Raw genomic sequence first — 21,625 nt, forward strand, 5'->3', positions numbered from 1 at the left:
ATGATACTTATATATTTCTAATAGGTGTTTTTAATGTGTTTTTTACATACTCATTACTTATATTTTGAAAAACCATAGATTTTTAAAATTACCCACATTTCCATTACCCGGACATTTCCATTACCCAAACATAACATATCCAAACTGTTAATATTTTAGTAAATTTTCTTTTGATATTTCTTCTCTATAATATCTTTAAAAGGCAACAGAATGAAACAGTTTTATATATATACTTTTGTTCCCTGCTTTTTTCACTTGTACCTTTCTTAAATACTTTCCATATTATTTACATAATTACAACCATCCATTTTAATAGTTGTATTATATTCCATTAGATACGTATATTATATATTTCTAAAGTGTTGCTTTTATAGCTAGTGCTGTGATGAACATCTCACTGTATATTTTTTGTGTTTAGAATTCCCAGAAGTGGAATTATTGAAACAAAGGGTATGAACATTGTTAATATTTCTAAATGTTGACAAATTACTTTCTAAAAGTAGACTGACTGTGCTTTTCCAGTAAATGCAATATCTAAAAAGCTTAAGCCAGGTTTATCATAAGTAGTATATACCTCATTTCAAGTGTTCCCACTTTATGTTTATACTTATTAAACAAAAAAGCCTTGCTATTTGAGCAATGAGTCATCTGGAAACTTGTAATTCAACTTTCTTTACTATAGAAGGTGAATTATTTTTGGTCCTCCATTTTGGACCCCCTTTCGTTACCATTGCTTCAAAATGAAAAGATACATATAATACGTATATAATAGTAATTTGTATAATTGAGTATATGAAAATATTTATATGAGAGATGGTATAGAGAAGGATATAAATGATTTTTATTATAGTGCTTAAATGTTTTAATTGAAATTAAAATAAAAGCAAAAGTGAGTATAAATACAAGTAAAAGTAAAAATGTTTGCTTTCTTTTTTAAATAGCAAAGTCTGGTGGATAAAGTATCTCGAAGACAGAGACCTGATATGAACATGTTATTTCTAAATATGAAAGTAAGACGGACACATCTGGTTAGTGATTCGCTTGATGAGGTATAGATCATTTATTCCAAAGTGGGACTAATTGATTAAAATTTTAAATAAATTCTACAATGTGGTATATTACTAAAGTCTTGGTAATCTGTTTTTCATTTTTGTATGTCAGTAAGTGTACTTCCTTATACTCTGGTGCCATTGTTAAAATCAGTTGTGTATTCACAATTAAGCCTTATGTTCATTATTTACATTTATTAATGGTTTGTTGTTAACTCCGCAGAAAAAGATTTTATATAGAACACTTAAGTGAGCATTTTTGTGTTTTTGAATGTGTAACTTAGATTCTGGACCCACCTTTGTCACTTGTTGAGTGTGTAATGAGTCATTTTAACTTCTCCAGGCCGGAGATTACTCCTCCTTAAACTTAGAGGTCTGACCTCCAGGGGATGTTGAGTGTACTTAGGCCCAAACATACTTTGGTTGTACGGAGCTTCATGTAGGTGTAGTGCTTCAGCCAGATCTTCTTGTGGCTATTATAAGATAATGGCTAATTTCATTATGTGATTTTTTAAATCAGGAATGAAAATTAAAGAAAAGGAAATTAAGTATTTTATGATATAAACTGCTAAATTAAAATCTTGGAGGCAACATGATACCAGGAGACAGTAACTTTGGGCAAGGTTTTTGACCCTCTAATTCTTTCTCTTGATCTCTACAACAAACATAATAATGTTTAATTCACATAGTAACTGACAAATTATTGGATGAACAGATGGAAGTGAGTTTTGTGACATTGTAAATAAAAATAAAGATTGCTTAATGCATTTCCCAGAATTGAAAAAGTTAATTTCCTTTTTACTGCCCTTTGTTCATCTCTACCATATAAATTTTTCAAATAGTTAACCCGGAAAAGAGCAGACTTAAAAAAGAAGCTGAAAGTTACATTTGTAGGAGAAGCTGGTTTGGACATGGGTGGCTTGACTAAAGAATGGTTCCTTCTTCTAATTCGCCAAATTTTTCATCCAGATTATGGTGAGTATTCAATTTTTATGAACAGTGTTTCTTCATAATTGTTAGATTAAGTAGGCACTGTTATTTTTAACCAGTTTATAGATTTTTTTTTGTCAACCATAAATGTTGAATAATTTAAGGATGGTTATTTACATTTTTAAAAGTAAGCAAACTGATGATTGAAATGTTCATTATCTTACTGGGAATCCTACACAATAAAGACTGAAAGTATATATTTGCAAGACTGCATCCCTGTCTTTCCTGAATAAACCAAACGCATGAAAATTTGTCATTGAAATAAAGAACATGTAGAATTTAAAAACAAGATTTTATCTTGCTCCCCACAAATATTGGAGCCTCTTTCATTAGATTTTGAGCCATTTTGATAAATAAGAATTTTTATTTCAAAGTAAGCTTTGAAATTTTATCTTATTAGAGAAAATACCTATATAATCCTTAGTATCTAATCCTTAGTGTCTATAAAAGATTTTTCTTCAAAGTGAGTTTTAAGTATTTTTCTTACTCTTTATTTTGTATATGTGTATATATAACCTCTTTCTGGCAATGGAAAATAGAGATGACATGGATAAACTAAAATTAATTTTCATCATAATTTATAAAACTATCGTTTTTATAAAAGAAAATCAACTGATTTAGTTTTCTGTTTTTAACCCATTTATACCATTGGTTCAGAATGCCAGTAAATAGTAAAATGCTCTTACACATCATTGTGCATGTATTTTATATATTTTAACATGAAAGATGGTTTGTAATGGAACTATTGCTAAAATGTCTTATTTCTAATAGAGGAGGTGGTATCTACATTTTTAGTACTTTGATTTTCTTAATCAGTCATGTTAATAAAATTGTTTCTTTTTTTTAGGCATGTTTACATATCACAAGGATTCACACTGCCATTGGTTTAGCAGTTTTAAATGTGATAACTATTCTGAATTCCGATTGGTTGGAATTGTATCCTTTAACCGTTCCACTAGGAGGTGCTAGTACACTAGAGATTTTGAATTTTATCTGAATTTTGGAAAGCTTTTCACATTAAGCCTTTTATTTGGATTTAACACTTTTGTCAAATTTACTAATAGATTTTCAGTTATTTGCAGTATCACAGCTATATGATATCACCAGACTCAATTAAAAGGAAATATAAATTTTTTATATTTTTCTCTGAAAATATCTAAATATAAAGTTATTTCTTATTTCACATGTTATCTGAATTCTCAGAAAATTAGGACATTTTTAAAATTAAAAGTATCTTTTCCATTTGTAATGAACTATTTTTCTGTTCTTTTACTTTGTGCTTGTTTTGCTTAGTTTAATAAATTGAAATTGTGGAAATTAAATCTAGGCCTTTAAAATGCCCTTGAATCCGGAAACTTCCATAAAACTTAAAACTGAATGGAATGGGGATATTTAAAGTTTATGGCATTATTGTATAGTATTTTTAAAATTATACAAATCCTTGTGCCATCCTCTGATTCCTATCAGGTTGTAGTAGAGAGTTCATTCCTGCATTGGGTAGGAGATTGGAAAAGATAACTGCCACATTAACTTTTTTAATTCTAAGAAATACAATTGTGGAAGAAAGGAGAGAATAGTAAATAAGTGAGCATGCACTGGAGATACCTAACTTAAAGGAGGGGAAAATATCCAGCTTTAAGAAGTTTACCATCTAGGGGGCACCTGGGTGGCTCAGTGGGTTAATAAGCCTCTGCCTTCAGCTCAGATCATGATCCCAGAGTCCTGGGATTGAGCCCCGCATCAGAGCTCTCTGCTCGGTGGGGAGCCTGCTTCCCTCTCTCTACTCTCTGCCTACTTGTAATTTCTCTCTCTCTGTCAAATAAATAAATAGAATCTTTGAAAAAAAAAATTTACCATCTAGCTGGGCAGATGACCACCAATTCAAGGTCCCCAGTTCCCAAAGACTCATAACTCTGACATTAAATGCTAAGGAGTTCTGAGAAAGAAAACAGTCAGTGTATTCTTCCCAGAAAAGGTAGAGGTTTAAAAATGGAACCATTCTATCTGATTAGCACAAGGCTAGAGAGAGTAGGACACAGACTGGGAGAATGGTTAGAAACCAGGCTGCAGGGACGCCTGGGTGGCTCAGTTGGTTAGACGACTGCCTTCGGCTCAGGTCATGATCCTGGAGTCCCGGGATCGAGTCCCGCATCGGACTCCCAGCTCCATGGGGAGTCTGCTTCTCTCTCTGACCTTCTCCTCATTCTTGCTCTCTCTCACTATCTCTCTCTCAGTAAATAAATAAAATCTTTAAAAAAAAAAAAAAAGAAAGAAAGAAACCAGGCTGCATTGTCCTGGACGTGGTACAAAGGAGTGTGCAGGCCCCTTGATTGAAACAGAGGGCATCCTGGGAGTTACAGAGGACATCTTCAGCAGAGGAATCAGGAGTGATCTTAGAGAGGGCTTGGAATGTTCAGCTGCATTTGTTGGAATAAATCCTGAGGAAGATATAGTAAAATTGAGAAAGTGGATAGAAGAAAGGTTAGCAGGGAGAAAACAGCACTTTAAGATGGTAAACCTAATTTGAAATTATACATATGTCGTCATGTCCAAAGGTCCAAAGCACCAAGTTCCATAATATGGAGTGCTCCTCAATTCTGAAACGTCTGTTTTTACAGTGTTATCTACAGGAATCATTTGTTGAATGTTTCAGTTTCATTGAAGGCCTGAGTCACCAATACTTCTCACTACCCTTTAAGCTTTTTGAATTCCCTGATACATGTTTGTCATACTTTACATTCTTATCACAGCTTAGATTTGGATGATTATTTTGACTTTTTAATATTTATAATGCAGTATTAAATCTTACTTAGCTTAAATCGCATTTTTAGAATATTGTTATCCATAAAATCATAAGTTTACTAATTAGCCTCCTTTGTGGTAGTCATTAGTTCCTATTCAAGGATTACCCAAGTGCTCGCTTCGGCAGCACATATACTAAAAAAAAAAAAAAAAAAAAAAGGATTACCCAAAAAAGCGAGCACATTCAGCATATTTACACATGCTGCATATTTCAAGTTAATTAATTAAATTTAAAATTAACTGATTATAACTACTATCTCATTATTATATGTATTTATCTCACATGCACACTCACAAAAAAAACTATAGAAAGTGAGATTGATACTGAAAAATCATGATAATTCACAGGAAAAATAGGATTTGGTAATGGATTATGATCATGTAAGTAGGTGATAGATCTGTCAAAAGTGAGAAATAAAAATTGAGAATGTGCATTCTCTATTGAGAAAATATAGTTAGTTCTGTATATATATTCACTTTCAGTTTCAGGACCAAAGATTTGTTGGTCTAGTAGTTCTGCCAACATTGCATTCCTAATACTTCAGTTTTAAATATAGTAAGACTTTGGAGTTTACAGGAAATGTTATGGTGAAACCTGTAATAATAATTATAAAATGTTTTAAAGATTGCATGAAGAGCCATAATATAACTTTTTTTTTTTTTTAAACTAGAAGAGCTTTTACCAAAAGGGGGATTGAAAGAAGGTTTTCAAAATCTACCCTGTTTGTACCACCCGATGCCTCAGTGGTCCAGCAGGATTGCCCCATCCTCCATCTCGTCCTTGCTTCAGCCAGCACGGACTGACTTAGTGTGAAATGAAACCTTGTAGTCTGCATATAAAGCTACCCTGTGGCAAATCATCCGCAAAAGACCTGCCTTTAGAGTTATAATTTTTTAAAAATTTTTAATGAAAAATGCTTAGAACTTGTCACTGTGGGAGATAATCATAAATGGTAACCATCATAGTATTATGGTCACTGTCATTGTAGCTATTATCACAAGTATGGAAGCATATTAGATCTCCTTTTCAGTATCTTTCCCTTGAATACACTATTCAGTTTCTGTTGATATAGTTACCTATAAAATAATATATCTGTTTATTCCTTAAGTTACTATTAACTTTCATTCTGCCTTGGCAAATTGAAATACTCATTATCTTCCAATTTTTTAAAATAATTTTCAGTAATTTATCCAGCCCATATGTTTAGATTTCCTTTTGAGCCTATAAACTTAATGACTTTCTTAGTAATTTGATATAATAATCTTTATTTCACAGCTGAAATAAAACATTTAAAACCCCTCTTTCAGCAAATGGATGACTTACATTCTACCATAAAACTAATAAATAAAATATAACTGGGCAGGGTTTATATAGACAACATCTGTAGCTTTTAACCTGAACACTTTGTGTACACTCCAAGTAATAAAGGCCTTCCAAGTATTTCCGTAAGAGAGCAATTGTCATGTTAGCCTATCAATAGCATGTGTGTGTGTGTGTGTGTGTCCGTGTCCGTATGTTTATTCAATTCAGCTCTCTTTATATAGTCTGTATTTAGTTTTAAAATAGTTAAAATGATCACCGAAATTAGAAGTGTGTTCTGCATTGAGTTCTGAATAAATTGCTTCTACTACTTACAAAATCACCATCATCATTTAAACTTAGAATAAATTTAGAAAATGTTTTCTTGTATGTCACATAATTTATGAAATGTTTGAAATTGCTGTCTGCTGTGATCTTAGATAAATTTTTCTGGAGAAATCATCAAATACTATCAACCACCCCCCCCCCCTTTTCACATGACTTGGTAATCAAGGAATTACATTGTGTAAAATAAAGGGAAGATAAAAGGAAGTATGTGGGATTAATTCAAGTCTGTGTTAGATCTGAAAGAAGTATGCAAGAAATAGACTGATGCATAATTCAAAACTCATTTGTTGTCATGGATTTTATGTTAATGCTTAACATTCAGTATGCATAGCTTATGGGACTAGCTGTTTATAACAGCATTACCTTGGATATTCGTTTCCCCCCCTGCTGTTACAAGAAATTATTGAGCCCTCCCATCATTCCTAGTGATCAAAATATACCAGTAGGCATCTGCAGTGTGACCACTGACGACTTGTGTCAAATTATGCCTGTAAGTATAACGTTATTAGCTTATTCCTTAATGCTTACTCCTTAATGATAAATCATCTCTCTTCCACCTGAAGTCTTTCTCCATCTAATGCTGTTCTTATTTTTAAGTAGAGTTTCTCTCTATCTATGTAACCCATCACCTTTTTCATCTAGTTTTCTTCTTCCTCACAGAGAGATATCACCCACTTTGCTGCCCTCCTAAGCTCTTACAGCACAGCAGAACAGACTTTGAAGGAGAGAGAAACAGATTAGAATCCAGGCCGCCATTTACTAGCTCTGTGAACTTGGCTAAGTTATTTAATCTTTTTGAGCTCAAGTTTCCTTATGTGATCAATGGGATAGCAAAACTTATATATGGGGCAATTAAATGAGATAATAAAGCCCTTAGTAATTGATTACATCTGTGGATTCTTATTAAGATGATACTATGCAGTATCAGTAACAGTATCTGCAAAAAAATCTCTAAAATAAATGCAACAAATGAATTTCGTGGTACTGTCTCTTATAACATTCTTCTCCTCAGAAATTAGATTTCTCATCATCAAATATAATCAAAGATTAAAATTTAGTAGAGGAGTGGATTCTATACATATTCTCCTGACAGTCCCCTAAAATAATGTTTTTTACAGCTCAGTTTGGTACTGTTGGTCAGCAGAAATTCTCGGTGATATCTTTAGCAAATAGCCTAGATGGGGAGAATCTCTTTTGCTAAGTATTCCTACCTAAATATCCCTGTGTTTTAATGATCCAGTGAGTTTGGTGTAGGGTTGGTGACTTCCTGTTGAGTTGAGAAATCTCTCCAGAAAATATTTGGTTAGGAAACTCTTCTTCATACTCCCCAGAGGTTTGATATCAGACACATTTTGGAAGTTGGTTTAGGATATCTTCAATTAAGGGCATAAATCTACATTTTTTAAGACTTAATAGTGGGGTGCCTGGGTGGCTCAGTCAGTTGGGCATCTGGCCCTTAATTTTGGCTCAGGTGATCTCAGGGTGATGAGATTAAGCCCCAAGTGGCTCTGTGCTGGGTGTGGAACCAGCTTAAGATTCTCTCTCTCCCTCTGCCTGCACCACCACCCCTACCCCACTCCCCCTACTCCCACCCCCTGCTGCTGGAGCATACACACTCTCAAAAAAACAAAACAAATCAAAAATGACTTAATAGTTTAAAAAAATAGTATGATATGAGAGTGCACAAGTTAACAGAGCAGGCTCTGATTAAGAAACTGAAAGTTCAGGGCGCCGGGGTGGCTCAGTCTGTTAAGCATCGATCAGGTCACAATCCCAGGATCCTGGAATTGCCCTGCAGTCAGGCTCCCTTCTCAGTGGGGAAACTGCTTCTCCCTTTCTCACTGCCCCCAGCTCATGCTCTCACTCTCTATCTCAAATGAATAAATAAATAAATAAATAAAATCTTTTTAAAAACCACAAAAAACAAAGTTCTCTTTTCTGTAGTCTTATATCTGCAACATCCTAGCTATGACTCTGGATTATTCACTTACTTTTCTTACATGTAAAATGTAAGGAATACACTAGTATCTGAGTTACCATCTCATTTTAGATTTTTGTAATTTTTTAATTGCATATATTAAATTTCTGTCAAAATTTTTACCAATTTTCTAATTTTATTACCGGTTTTTGCCAATAAAATGCCTAATTTTATGATTAAAACTATTCAAATTTGGCTCATTTAGAGCCAGCTTTTTTTTTTTTTTTTTTTTAGTTAATAATGGGTATTTTATGAATGACTACACTGAAATATTGTTTTATATTATGGAGCTGAAGATTTCACTGTGTTAATTTCATTTTCTTATGTTGGCCCTTTAGTAATAAATCAAGATTCCTATATTGTGATGCTAATAAATGCAGTAATATTCCACTGTTTCCTTAGACAAACCAGTGGGATTGTTCTGTGGCAACAATAAGAAATCTTCCCAACCACAGCTTTGTGAAAATTACACTTCAGGGTTTTAGATGAGAACAGAGGAGCCTCGAGCATATCCTTGAAGCAGCGACTATCACTCCCAGATATATTGTATTAAATAAGACCAGGCAGAGAACTCAAATGCTGTGCAAAAACTGTATTCATATATTCACACACTCTTTATTCAGTTACAGGTTTACAAAATGATAAAAAGTTTATACGGATGATTAATAGTATTTTAGAACTAACATATTATAGTTAAGAGTCTAAGATTGACAGTATAGGTAAACAAACAAACAAAAAAAACTCAACAAAAATAGGGGCTTGAAAATACAAAGTCTGGAAATAAAGGGCCTATAGTCCCAAATAAAAACAGATCTAAATATATAACTTCATAACCTATTGACTTTGTATTTTGTCTTTAAAAATTTCATCTGTGAAAGATGATGGTAAATCTGTTCCCCTGGGTTCACCTGCTAGTCTGTGGCATTCTTAAAAACTGCAAACTCCCAATTATAATTTTCAGCACTCATGATTTTTATTAATAATTGAAGCATTATGCCAACTGTGCCAGCCTAGATTTATATAAAGATTTCTGGTTTTAACAGAATGAAAAATGTATTATGTTTTTAAGTATATAAGTATATAACATTTTATGCTGTTTACCTTTTCCTCTACTAATTTAAAATAACTAAAAACTTTAATTTTTTTCATAAAACCTGAAAAATATTTTTAAATATTGGGTCAATTTTTCTGTTTGTAAATCTTTGTTCATGGATAACATGAGTTATAGGAAAATACTTCTTCCACTGTTCCCAACTTTTGGGGGAGAGAGATGGGCACTGTAACTTAAATGTAGAAACCACTTAACATGTATGAACTGTGTGTTTTTATACTTAAAAGATGAATCCTAAGACAACAGATTTTTGAAGAATGTACGTTGATAAATACTACGAATTCATAAATAATAATGTTGCTGATGGCAGTGAATTATGATGGAGACTGTGCTCTTCTCTTGCTGCATCAGAACAGATCCCAGAGTTATGCCTCTCTCATTTGAACTGGATGTTTTCCTCTTACATGACTTTTCCCAGTGAGTTTTTCAAGCCTTTCACATGGTAGAAATCATTAACAAACATTTTGTGCCCTGGAAAAATATATCCCAAATATTATCTTTAGTTCAAAATCTGAAAGAGCGTATCTACTCTATTTCACATGTGAGTTCACTATGGTAGATCTGCTCAACTATTTTAGGTAGTAATATTGGATTAAAAACACAGGTAATGTATATCTTTTCACAGGAGTTGGCCCATGGGTTAAGTGAACTCCTATCCTATGAAGGCAATGTTGAAGAAGATTTCTTCTCAACGTTCCAGGTACTGTTCAGGGCAAATAACTTTCTGTTAACCATGTATTTCATATGTGAAAATGCCATTTGTTATTCAACACCTATCATTAGAACAGATGAACAAGGATTAATCTGTGGTTTGTGATTAACACACACCTTCCCTTATCATAAGGGCTCTTAACCTGATAAAGCACAGAGAGTACAGCAGACCCATGTAGATGACCAGTGAAGGAAAATGCCTAAAGAAGCTCCCCAGGGTGCAGGTACTCTGCTAGGCACCTGTCATATGCCCTTGGCTCAGCTACTTCCTCGGAGCTTTTCAGCTTCTAAAAATAAGCCTCTCTTGTAGCTTCAGCGTAAGTTAGGAGCAGAAACTAGTGGATCAGACCAAAATGGTCTCATTTCCTCTCCCCTAACAGTAATTGGGAAATGGAAGTCAGAGTAATCCACACAGCTCCTAAGTCCTGAGTATTACCTAAATGGCCATACAAGTTGACGAACAGAAGTAAGGTATTCAACTGTGCTCAACAGAGAGGGTTAAGTCCCCGTAGTTTGTAGATTGGTGGGGGGGACCTGTTCTTAAATTTATACAAACCTGTTCGTTGAAGCCTATTATTATATTAACCATACCAATAAATATGTTGTGTTGGAATATCCCAACAGGTTTTTCAAGAAGAATTTGGAATCATTAAATCCTACAATTTAAAGCCAGGTGGTGATAAAATTCCAGTTACCAATCAAAATAGGAAAGGTAAGGAGACAGCATTTCTTTTTTAATTTATTTATTTAAATTTTTTATTTTTTATAAACATATATTTTTATCCCCAGGGGTACAGGTCTGTGAATCGCCAGGTTTACACACTTCACAGCACTCACCAAAGCACATACCCTCCTCAATGAGGAGACAGCATTTCTTAGTTGAAATGCCTGAATGTTTACCATTTACTTTTACTATCTAATGGATGTAAAATTGCCTTCCAGAATATGTGCAGCTTTATATTGACTTTCTTCTCAACAAATCCATCTATAAGCAGTTTGCTGCCTTTTATTATGGATTTCATAGTGTGTGTGCTTCAAATGCCCTGATGGTGAGTTTAAAACTAAATTGTGCTTTTGGTTAGATTTTGTAATACTTTCAGGACAAATAAGTCCTGAAATAGATAAGCTTCTAAAATAGAAGTTTTTTTACTTTTTGAAGGTAGAGCTAGAAATAAAAAATAGTTTTCTCCTTCGGCCTTAATTCTCTAATGGGAGAAAAGACCAGTCAACTCCCTTTTCCCTTCTTTGGGCTCTGTCTTATACTATGTCTTTTGGGGTTTTAAGAATTTTCCTTAAGGTTAGATGACGAGATCCCCATAGGCTCAAGGAACAAAGCACAGAAAACAGAGTTATACGTAAACTGCCTGGCCGAAGCCACAACTTCTGACTAAGGAACGTATCTATAACTGCTTCCTGCTGCAACTCTGAGTTACCTTTTGCCCGTAGGAAGTAGTTTGTCCTCAGAGTCATGATGCACGCTGGTTGGTTGGACATGCCTTAGCCATGTGAAGGTGGGTCATCTGCCATTCAGAACACTGTGTCAGAGAAAACTCAGGCAAAGTCTTCTAATGAAGCCCTGCTCTCTGCACCAGTTCTGCAGGGGGCGCTCTGTCAGGCCACGTGTATCTCCCCCTCAGTTTTAGTATGAGCGTTTGGAGTAAGGTCTTCCATTTGAGATACTATTACAGGAGAGAGCTGGTTTTAAGGTAACCTTTGTCCCTTATTTGTTGTTAAAAGCATTGCTGAAAAAGGAGCACTTTATTGAGCTCTAATTAGTTTCTTTAGTTGTGGGGGTGGAGGAGGGAAAATAAAAATGAAATGGCACAGCGTGGTCTCTGCTCTTAAGTTTTAATCTCTTTAGGTGAGAGACAACTTACGTAGGTGAAAAACCCAGTGAACTACACCAGGAGGACTATAACCAAGTACCCAGACTTTGCAGTGCACCTAGGAGGCGTGTGGGATACTGGAAGGAGGCTGGAATAGCTGAGAGTTTCAAGCAGGCTTGGGGGGGGGGGGGGGGGGGGGGGGGGGGGGGGGGGGGGGGCGGGGGCAGGGAAGAGTTCTCATTTGAATTCATGCTTAGTCATCTGCTTATTTTTCTGGCAAACTGCTAATTACTGTTTGCAAAAGGGAGAGCCTAATAGTTTGACAAGATTTATAAACTTTCAGAAGCAAAAATATCTTAACCTCAGTAGAAAACTAAAATGGAGATTTTTTTTCCTTAATAAAAATGACGATTTACTATAAAGAAGTCATGTGTCTTATCATTCGATTCAGTGAAGACAGTTCACTTTCATTTATTTAATCACTTTATATTATTATTTTTGGAAAATAATTCTTGGCAGCTGCTTCGCCCAGAAGAAGTTGAAATTCTGGTCTGTGGAAGTCCGGAACTGGACATGCACGCTCTGCAGAGAAGTACTCAGTACGATGGCTACGCAAAAACAGACCTAACGATAAGGTCAGCACATCCCGCTGCTGAGACCGAGATTGCCGGAGGGGGAATGAGAGAGTGGGGCCTGTTTGTATAAGTTAGCTGAAATATCGTAGTCCCACCCTGTCTTATTTTATCTTTAGAAAGTAACATGAGAATATTAAATATGAGAAAGCACTTGGCAATCCCCTTGGGAGAAAATGATATAAATAAGTCTCTACAAAAGTATAGAGATTTTTTTTAAATCTATTTTTAGAAAGAGATGGCAGGAGCTGGGGTGGGGCAGGGACGGAGAGAGGGAAAGAGAGAATCTTAAGCAGGCTCCACACCCAGTGCAGAGCCCAACATGAGGCTTGATCTCATAACCCTGAGATCATGACCTGCACTGAATTTAAGAGTCAGACTTACCCTACTGAGCTACCCAGGTGCCCCAAGATTTTGCTTTTTTAAAAAATGACTTCGGTTCTAGAATTTGGGGATGCTCTACTTACAAATAGCATTTTACTGGCACTGTGCTGAAAAAAATAAAAATAAAACTTGTAAATTATATAGGAGAAAAATGGCTTTTATATCATCTACTGTTTAACTACTTTTATAATTCTATAAAGATGTTACCTTTGGAGTGCCTAGGTGGCTCAGTTGGTTAATTCTATAAAGATGTTACCTTTGGAGTGCCTAGGTGGCTCAGTTGGTTAAGCATCTGACTCTTCCTCTCAGCTCGGGTCCTGATCTCAGGGTGGTGAGCTCAAGCATGGCACTGGGCTCCACACTGGGCACTGAGCCTACTTTAAAAAAAATAGGTCACTGACTATGGACTCTGAGAAACAAACTGAGGGTTTGGGAAGGGAGGGTTGTGGGGTGGTGGGTGAGCCTGGTGGTGGGTATTAAGGAGGGCATGGATTGCATGGAGCACTGGGTGTAGTGCATAAACAATGAACCTTGGAATACTAAAAAAAATAAAATTAAGATGTTAAAAAAAAATAGGTTGCTTTCATAATAATGTTAGTCAAGAATCTGATTCATATATAGAAGCTTGCCATTCCTTAACTTCACATTAAGGGCTATTGCGTATGTTTAAGGGAGTTTTATTCCTTAGAGCTTACTTTATGTTACTTTATTATGATCTGCAGAATTTTTGACAAGACATTTTATATAAATTTCCTTTGGTGTTCTCTAGATATTTCTGGGATGTTGTGCTTGGATTTCCTCTTGATCTTCAAAAGAAGTTGCTACATTTTACTACAGGAAGTGACAGAGTACCTGTAGGAGGAATGGCTGACTTGAACTTTAAAATCTCAAAGAATGAAACTTCCACTAACTGGTAAATTTCCAGATTGTAATTTTATTTTTTTAATCTGCAATCTTTGCTAATAATAACAACAACAACAACAACATATTTGTTTGAGATTAGAGGATTCTTTAGATCAGAAGTAATTTTTGTAGCAAAAATATCTTGGGAGTAAATACAACCTTGAAATGAGAGAGTAGAAAGTATATGTATTAAAGTTCTCTGTTCATTTTTGAGACTTACCAATAGTAATAATTCTATCAACTTTTTACTTTGCTAAGTCGACTGCTTTTGTAGTCTCTTTTAGAATCTAGCTGGCTTTTAGTAGTACATTGTATAATGTCATTTTTATTTAAAGGTGTTTTTTATTAAAAATATTAAGGTGAGTTTTTTGGCTTGAATTACGATTAGTACAAGAAATCCTCTAATAGTAGTCCTTCTTTTTTAAATCTAGTACACTTTGCATATGAAAGTAATAATGATGGCTTTGCTTTCTAATATTATTGATGGGTTAACACTGATCTACTTGTTTTCCCAAACATCTTATAATTTTTAAAGCTGATTTGAGTAGACGCTGCTTTTATTCGAATCATTTTTTTCTCCCACCCAATTTACTCCCTGAGCTTTATCAGCTCTTCCTTTCATTTTAGACCTGGACTCGGCCCTTTCCTTTTCCATGGCCACCACCCTGCTGGAGTTGTTTTTTGTCTCCTTCCTCGCTTTTTGAAATAGCCTTCTTCCTGGTCTACTTGCTCAGATTCTTCCTTTTTAAATTCTTTTATCTATTAAATTCATTTTCCTTAACACTGCTTTGTTCATGGTATTTCCTTGGGCCATAATAGCTTTACTGTTCTCCTTCAGTGGAGGCTCTAGAATCTAGAGCCTGTCTGATAAAGCTTTATAGTTTTCTCCCCAAGATTACATAGCAGTTTCCCTTTCTTGTCCCAGGCTTTAGTTAGCAGGCTATTTTTCTACTCCTTCAACACATTTGTCCTTTCCTTTTTTCATACTTTAAAGTGGTTCTCTTAATATATGATATTCAGTTGGGGTCTCTCTACCCAAGAAAGTTATTCCCCTCCTTAAAGATCCATTTTCACATCAACTTCCTCGGTAAAGTAAAAAATCATTGTTCCTTTGATGTACTCCTCAAATATTTTATAGAAATCATATGTCACTTAGCATCTTGTACCTTTATCTTAGTCATTTAGCCCCTCAAGGCAGAGGTCATGCCTAATACATCTTTATATTTTTCAAATAGCCACACACATACTAGGTGTTCAATTAATGTTTCTTGAATGAATATTTCAACATCAACATTATATTAAAATACAAAACAAATATTTATATACATACATATATATTATATATATATTCACACACACACATACATTAAGAAATGTCTAAATAAGATTTATAATTAAAGACCAAAAATGAAAAAAATTCAAAAGAAGCTTTTTTGGGGGGTGCCTGGGTGGCTCAGTCAGTTAAGCGGCTGCCTTCAGCTCAGGTAATGATCCCAGGGTCCTGGAATCGAGCCCTGCATCAGGCTCCCTGCTCAGCGGGGAGTCTGCTTCTTCCTCTGCCTCTGCTGCTCCTTCTGCTTGTGTTCTCTCACTTGCACTCTCTCTCTCAAATAGATAGATAAAATATTTTTTAAAAAGAAGTTTTTTAAGGGTTATAGACTTATTTATATAACAGAAATTAATTTTTCAGGATATTGAGTAACAAAAATTTTGTCAATTTAAGAAGAGTAACCTGGGGGAATGCCTGAGTGCCTCAGTCAGTTAAATGCTCCTTGATTTTGGCTCAGGTCTTGATCTCAGTGTCATGATTTCAACCCCCACATTGGGCTGTGGAGCTTACCTCACCCAACAAGGAGCCTACCTTAAAAATAAGTAAATAAATAGAGTAATGTGAGTAATGTAGTTTAATATAAAAGTGATATCACATCTAAACTTTTCCTATTGTTATTTCAGAGAGTATTTTTGTAAGCATCCATGGTTTAGTCATGAATCTTCCACAACTCTAGGATTTGCAGTAGGACATTCACATAGATGAAATATAGTTGTCCATCAAAGATATGTACATCACCATTGTAGATCCACTAGATTTTTGTTAAATAAGAATGTTAAATTTTTACATGGTAACAGTATTGATGTGAGGTCTGACTGATCTGGGTTTGATTATCAAAGGTCTACAACTTTACCAGCTCCGTAGTGTTGAACAGATTACTTAACCTGTATGTTCCCATGTTTAGTTTCCCTTATCAGTAAAATGAGGATAACAAAAAGTACTTTTTAGGTTGCTTTGAGGCTTACATGAAACACTGCATATAAAAACACTTGTTGTAGACCAAACAATAAATGCAAACTGATTATGACAGTTTTAAGTCTTTTAATCCTACAAACTTCTTTTTTCTTTTAAAAATGTTCTCCTTTTCCCTGGCACATTTCCTGTTTTCTTTTTCACTAACTTCTCTGATGGCCCTTCTGATGCTGTGAAGTTCATAAAGTCTGAAGGAGGGGCCTAGGGAAAGGGTAGTGGTCTAGAGTGAAGATAAACAGTGTCATCAGGGCCAAGACCAGGGCTGGTCCAGAAGATCTGGAGGACGAAGGCCGCATTTGCCTGAGGGTGGCGGCCCTGAAAGCATGGGCGTCAGGTATCCAGTAATGTCCTTTTTTATTATTTTTGGACAGTCAAGACTGAAATAATTATAGCAGTTGTATTATCCACCATTCTGCTGGCCATTTTATGCACATAGCTCTTTAAATCTTCTACTGAACAACCCACTTGGATAGTTGAGCCTGCCGTGGTAACAAGGACTGAGATACGGAGTCATGAAGCCACTCGGACAAGATCCCATGGCCAGTAAGTCAGGGACAGCATTCAAATTCAGATCTGCCTCCAACAGTAACGCCTCTAGGATGCAAGGTTCGCATGAGCACAGGGTAAACCCACCCCTGTGTCTAGAACAACGGTGCCGAAACATAGCAAGAACTCTGTAAGTATCTGTTCAGTGAGAATTCATGAATTCATGAGCCACCTCTTGGCAATAGCAAGCTAGGTTTGACTTGGCCGTGTTTGACAGTAGCTTAGCGCTTAAACTGTATGCATTTTGAGACTTAGTATCTCTAAAAAAAAATTTTTTCCCTAGGTTGCCTGTGGCCCACACCTGCTTCAATCAACTTTGCCTTCCTCCCTACAAGAGCAAAAAGGACCTAAAACAGAAATTGATCATTGGAATTTCAAATTCAGAAGGTTTTGGACTTGAGTAACCTAGAAGACTTGAAATATATTTTATATGTAGCATTCACTTCCCTCTTATTGTGCCTTTAACCTTTTCATGTCTCTGTCTCACAACACCTTGACAAAGCTCACCAACTTAAAGATACTGATTTTTTAAAAATCAAATATAAAATATGTTTAGTGGGGGAGGCATGATTTTCTAAAAACACAGAAATTGCTTGAGTGAAGAAAAGACCAGATGGCAGAGACAGGTGTGGGTCTAGGCCCTCTTTTTTATAGCACTTTATGATTCTCCATAGGTCGTTCTGCACAGGTGTTCCACTGGGAAAGCAAAGCCCAGTGAGGAATGCCCTACCGTGTAGTGGAGCCCAGCGGGGCCCCATGGCAGACTGTGCTGCTGGCTCACAGTGGCAAAGCACACAGCTCTGTTCTCGTTCACGTGAGGCATGTAGCCATATTTTCATATAGAGGTAAACGACAACAGTATAAATGCAGTTTACAGGGTTTTTGTTTTTGTTTTTGTTTTTGTTTTGATATACTGGCTTTGGTCCTATAAGATTCTTTTCAACTGTTGCTGAAAAGCATGTAAATAACTACATAATAGCCTGAGAATAATGGGATTTTGATAGTGCCATTTATTGCTAAAAGATTTATTTTTACAAAATAAATTCAGGGTTTTAGATGTGTATACAGCTTTTACAAATCAATAAAGATGAATGTACAAGAGTGTTAACTATTTTCAGACTAATTGGATTCGAGGTTCCGTTCTTTTAAGTAATGTTAGTCTGCATGCACATTGGCAGTAAACTAGTTACTTTGAGTATTCTGTAATATTTGTATAATGATCATTTCTTCTTAAGGGTCAGGACATTAGAGGGGATATCAGATCTAACTAACTGTTGATAAATTAAGTCAATTACAAGCACAAAAGAAAAGAACTGTTTTTATATATACTTTGATTGATGTACAAGGCTTACTTCTAATATTTTTTGAACACCAGTTGTACTGAAACACAAATTTTGGGGAAAGGCTAGGATAAGATATTTGACAAAAGTGAATACAATAATAACATCTGTATCAAAATGATGTAGCCTGGTATCAAAATAAAGTTCAGCATTTTGGCCAAAATGTTTGTATTTCACTGGATTCTGAATGTAGTAAATTCAAAAGTATTCTTTTTGGAGTTTCTCAACAAGTAGCACGTAAAAAGAAACCACGTTTTAAGTCAGGCTGTAAATGGTTTTCTTTTTATTTACAGCAAATGAAGCAGTTTTATTGGCATGGTACAAATATTTCCAAATCAAGACTTCTCTATTATATTCTGATAGCTTTCCTTCAAGAAACTCTGGAGGTACATTTGCAATAATAACAAAGCCAGCATTTAGTACCAGCATATGGTTCACAGGCAAATAATACTGTCCCCCAGTTTTTTCTTAGTTACGCTGTTTTCTTATTGCTATGCTTCCTACACCCAACCAGCAGAATTCTTTAGGGTGGAGGAATGGATCAGCTGGTACTCCTGTAATGCTTGAGCCAATTCCAAATCCTCGAGGAACAGGAATTACTGAACTTACTGTTCTCTTTGTGATGACAGTGACTCTGGTTTTCCACTAGGTATACCATGGAAAGGATTTTTCTTCTTAAAAATCTTAGAAAAGCCTAAGAGAGTTAAAGGCCTGTTGGTTTTGTTTGCTCTGTTTTTAATCCATATGCAAGTAAAACTGCTTCTCTGTTACACTGCTAGAACTAGAGCGTAAGATGTTTAATGTAGGTTACTACTTACTAATAAGCACAAATGAATCATGTATAAGAAATCAGATTTAAGTGTTTTAAATAAAATGTAAACAGAGTTTTTATTTGGTAGAGACGGAAAAATTGTGTTGGCTTGGTCTGCATGTTTAATGATGTGCTTGTATATCGGTAGCTCTGTCACTTTTAAATAAGTACACAAGCAAGCCAAATTTTTAAATGACAAAGTCCATAAGTAACTAGAAAATTATTGTTGTCTGTTGTTATTAAGTTGAAATTTGTAACCATTTATCACTTAATTACAAATTGCCTTTATTTATTTATGTTGTTTTTGGTTTACAGTGTAATAATACCTCATTTTCTTAAAAAAAAAAACCACTACTGTTCTATTTCCTTAATTTAAATAGCTAGAAAATTCATGTAGTTGCTTTTTTTAATATAATCTTTAAGGAATTCTTGATTTTTATATCTGCAACAGTAAATTAAAGCATTGTGCTGTATTTATCAGTATTTACAAAATGTCCTGTCCCTTTTAAATCTTTGCTTAATCATATTTTTGTCTGTATGATCAAAAGTTTTTAACAGTCTGTCTTTTTTGTACAAATCTGTATTGTATTAAGTTCATTTCTGGATAAAATTTTTCAAATATTAAAGTTATACAATCAGTCAGGCTTCAGCTCAATTTTTTAACCTGAGGCAATTAATTAAAACCATAAGTTTAAAATATTTTATAAAAGCACACTGTTCTCATTACACTGTCTCTTACACTAGTGCTTAGGAAAATATAGAGCTTCAAAAGATATGTGTTGATATTGATACCAAATAAAACCAATTTCTTTCACATTATTTTTAGTGTGAAATAATGTCTATCCAGTGTCTGGATGGTTACAGACCATTCTGTCAAATGAACATTATAACACCATGGAGGCCACCCAGAAAGGAACCAAGTATGACATTTCCTTGGCCAACTTCAGATCTTAAGTATTCCCCCCCAAAACCATTAGTTGAGTCTTCTTCCCCTAGCCCACATCTCCCATGCTTAAGGAAAAGAGCGAAGAGCTTATGAGAATGTAGGGGAGAATGGAAGAGAGCTGACTGATTCATGGATGATAGGCAGCTGGGTGGGAGGAAGGAAGACCAGGGTGGCAAATACACAATCAATTCTCAGTGGTAACTACACAACCAATTCACCCCGAAGGCCACACAGCCTCTGGTCCAGTGTGGTGGTTATGAACCATGCCTTGGCGCCTGACTGCCTGGGTTTGGGTTTGCTATTCACTAGCTGTGTTTCCTTGGGCCAGTAACTTACTCTCCCCCACTCCCCTGCCTCAATTACCACGTGAAAATAATTTGTAAATGGAAATAAAAACCCTCCCTATCTTGCAGGTAGGCTTGTAGGAGGATTAAGTGACTCAACGTGTGTAAAGTAGTCACAGCACGTGGCATATGGTAAACAATATGATGGGATGCAAAAGGGAGCCTGGTGCTAAGGTGACGACTTGTAAAACCACAGCTTCTGCAGCCTTCTGAAGGTCTTTGACTATCAGACACTGGGGTCAACCACAGATAAAAGACCACAAAGTGCTTCTGAGGCATTAAAATTGCGCTAGGAGAATATTTCTTATTCTAGAAACAGTGCGTTGGAATTTATCCTTGTAGGTGTTTCACTAGGCAAGGGTTTCTTTTTTCTTTCTTTCTGTTTTTTTTGGGGGGGGGGCATTAATTTCTCTGTATTTTATTTTTTATTTAAATTCAATTAATAAACATATAGTGTATCATTAGTTTCAGAGGTTGAAGTCAGTGACTCATCAGTCTTATGTAACACCCAGTGCTCATTACATCCCCTGCCGTCTTTAATGTCCATCACCCAGTTATCCCATCCCCCAACCCTAGCCCTCTCCAGCAACCCTCGGTTTGTTTCCTATGATTAAGAGTCTCTTATGGCTTGTTTCCCTCTCAATTTTGTCTTGTTTTATTTTTCCCTCTCTTCCCCTATGGTCCTCTGTTTTGTTTCTTAAATTCCACATGAGTGAGATCATACGATAATTGTCTTCCTGTGACTTATTTTATTTAGCATAATACCCTCTAGTTCTATCCAATGATAAGATTTCGTCCTTTCTGATGGCTGTGTAATATTCCATTGTGTATACACACACACACACACTACATATTCTTTATCATTCATCTGTCAATGGACATCTGGGCTCTTTCCATAGTTTTAGTGGACATTGCTGCTATAAATACTGGGGTGCAGGTGCCCCTTCAGGTTACTGCATTTGTATCTTTAGGGTAAATATGCAATAGTGCAATTGCTGGGTCATAGGGTAGCTCTATTTTCAACTTTTTGAGGAACCTCCATGCTGTTTTCCAGAGTGACCACACCAGCTTGCATTTCCACCAACAGTGTAAGAGGGTTCCCCTTTCTCCACATCCTCTGGACAAGGGTTTCTAATACTATTTTACAGATGTGTAAACGGCATAATTTAAAAACTCCTAAGTGAAGAGTTTATTTTTAATGAAACATTTCAAATACGGAGAAAATTTTCAGAGATTAATACAGTAAAAGCATTTCCCCCACTCAGATCTAATATGTTAACATTTTGCCTGACTTTATTTCAA

At 35.4% G+C, this 21,625-nt stretch overlaps 1 protein-coding gene across 1 annotated transcript in view; it reads left to right on the forward strand.

Moving 5' to 3' along the window:
- HECTD2 (HECT domain E3 ubiquitin protein ligase 2) overlaps positions 1 to 19,784 on the forward strand; it is a 72,601-nt gene extending 52,817 nt beyond the window's left edge. The window contains exons 12-21 of the mRNA XM_059395902.1: positions 942 to 1,049; positions 1,892 to 2,024; positions 2,887 to 2,975; positions 6,821 to 6,979; positions 10,204 to 10,278; positions 10,914 to 11,001; positions 11,232 to 11,338; positions 12,635 to 12,750; positions 13,901 to 14,044; positions 17,166 to 19,784. Coding sequence (XP_059251885.1) covers positions 942 to 1,049; positions 1,892 to 2,024; positions 2,887 to 2,975; positions 6,821 to 6,979; positions 10,204 to 10,278; positions 10,914 to 11,001; positions 11,232 to 11,338; positions 12,635 to 12,750; positions 13,901 to 14,044; positions 17,166 to 17,286 — 1,140 coding nt within the window. The 3' untranslated portion in view covers positions 17,287 to 19,784. The remainder of the gene's footprint in view (positions 1 to 941; positions 1,050 to 1,891; positions 2,025 to 2,886; positions 2,976 to 6,820; positions 6,980 to 10,203; positions 10,279 to 10,913; positions 11,002 to 11,231; positions 11,339 to 12,634; positions 12,751 to 13,900; positions 14,045 to 17,165) is intronic.
- Positions 19,785 to 21,625: the final 1,841 nt, after the last annotated feature.

This window comes from Mustela nigripes, chromosome 4 (assembly GCF_022355385.1).
Source record: "Mustela nigripes isolate SB6536 chromosome 4, MUSNIG.SB6536, whole genome shotgun sequence".
NCBI classification, from domain to species: domain Eukaryota; kingdom Metazoa; phylum Chordata; class Mammalia; order Carnivora; family Mustelidae; genus Mustela; species Mustela nigripes.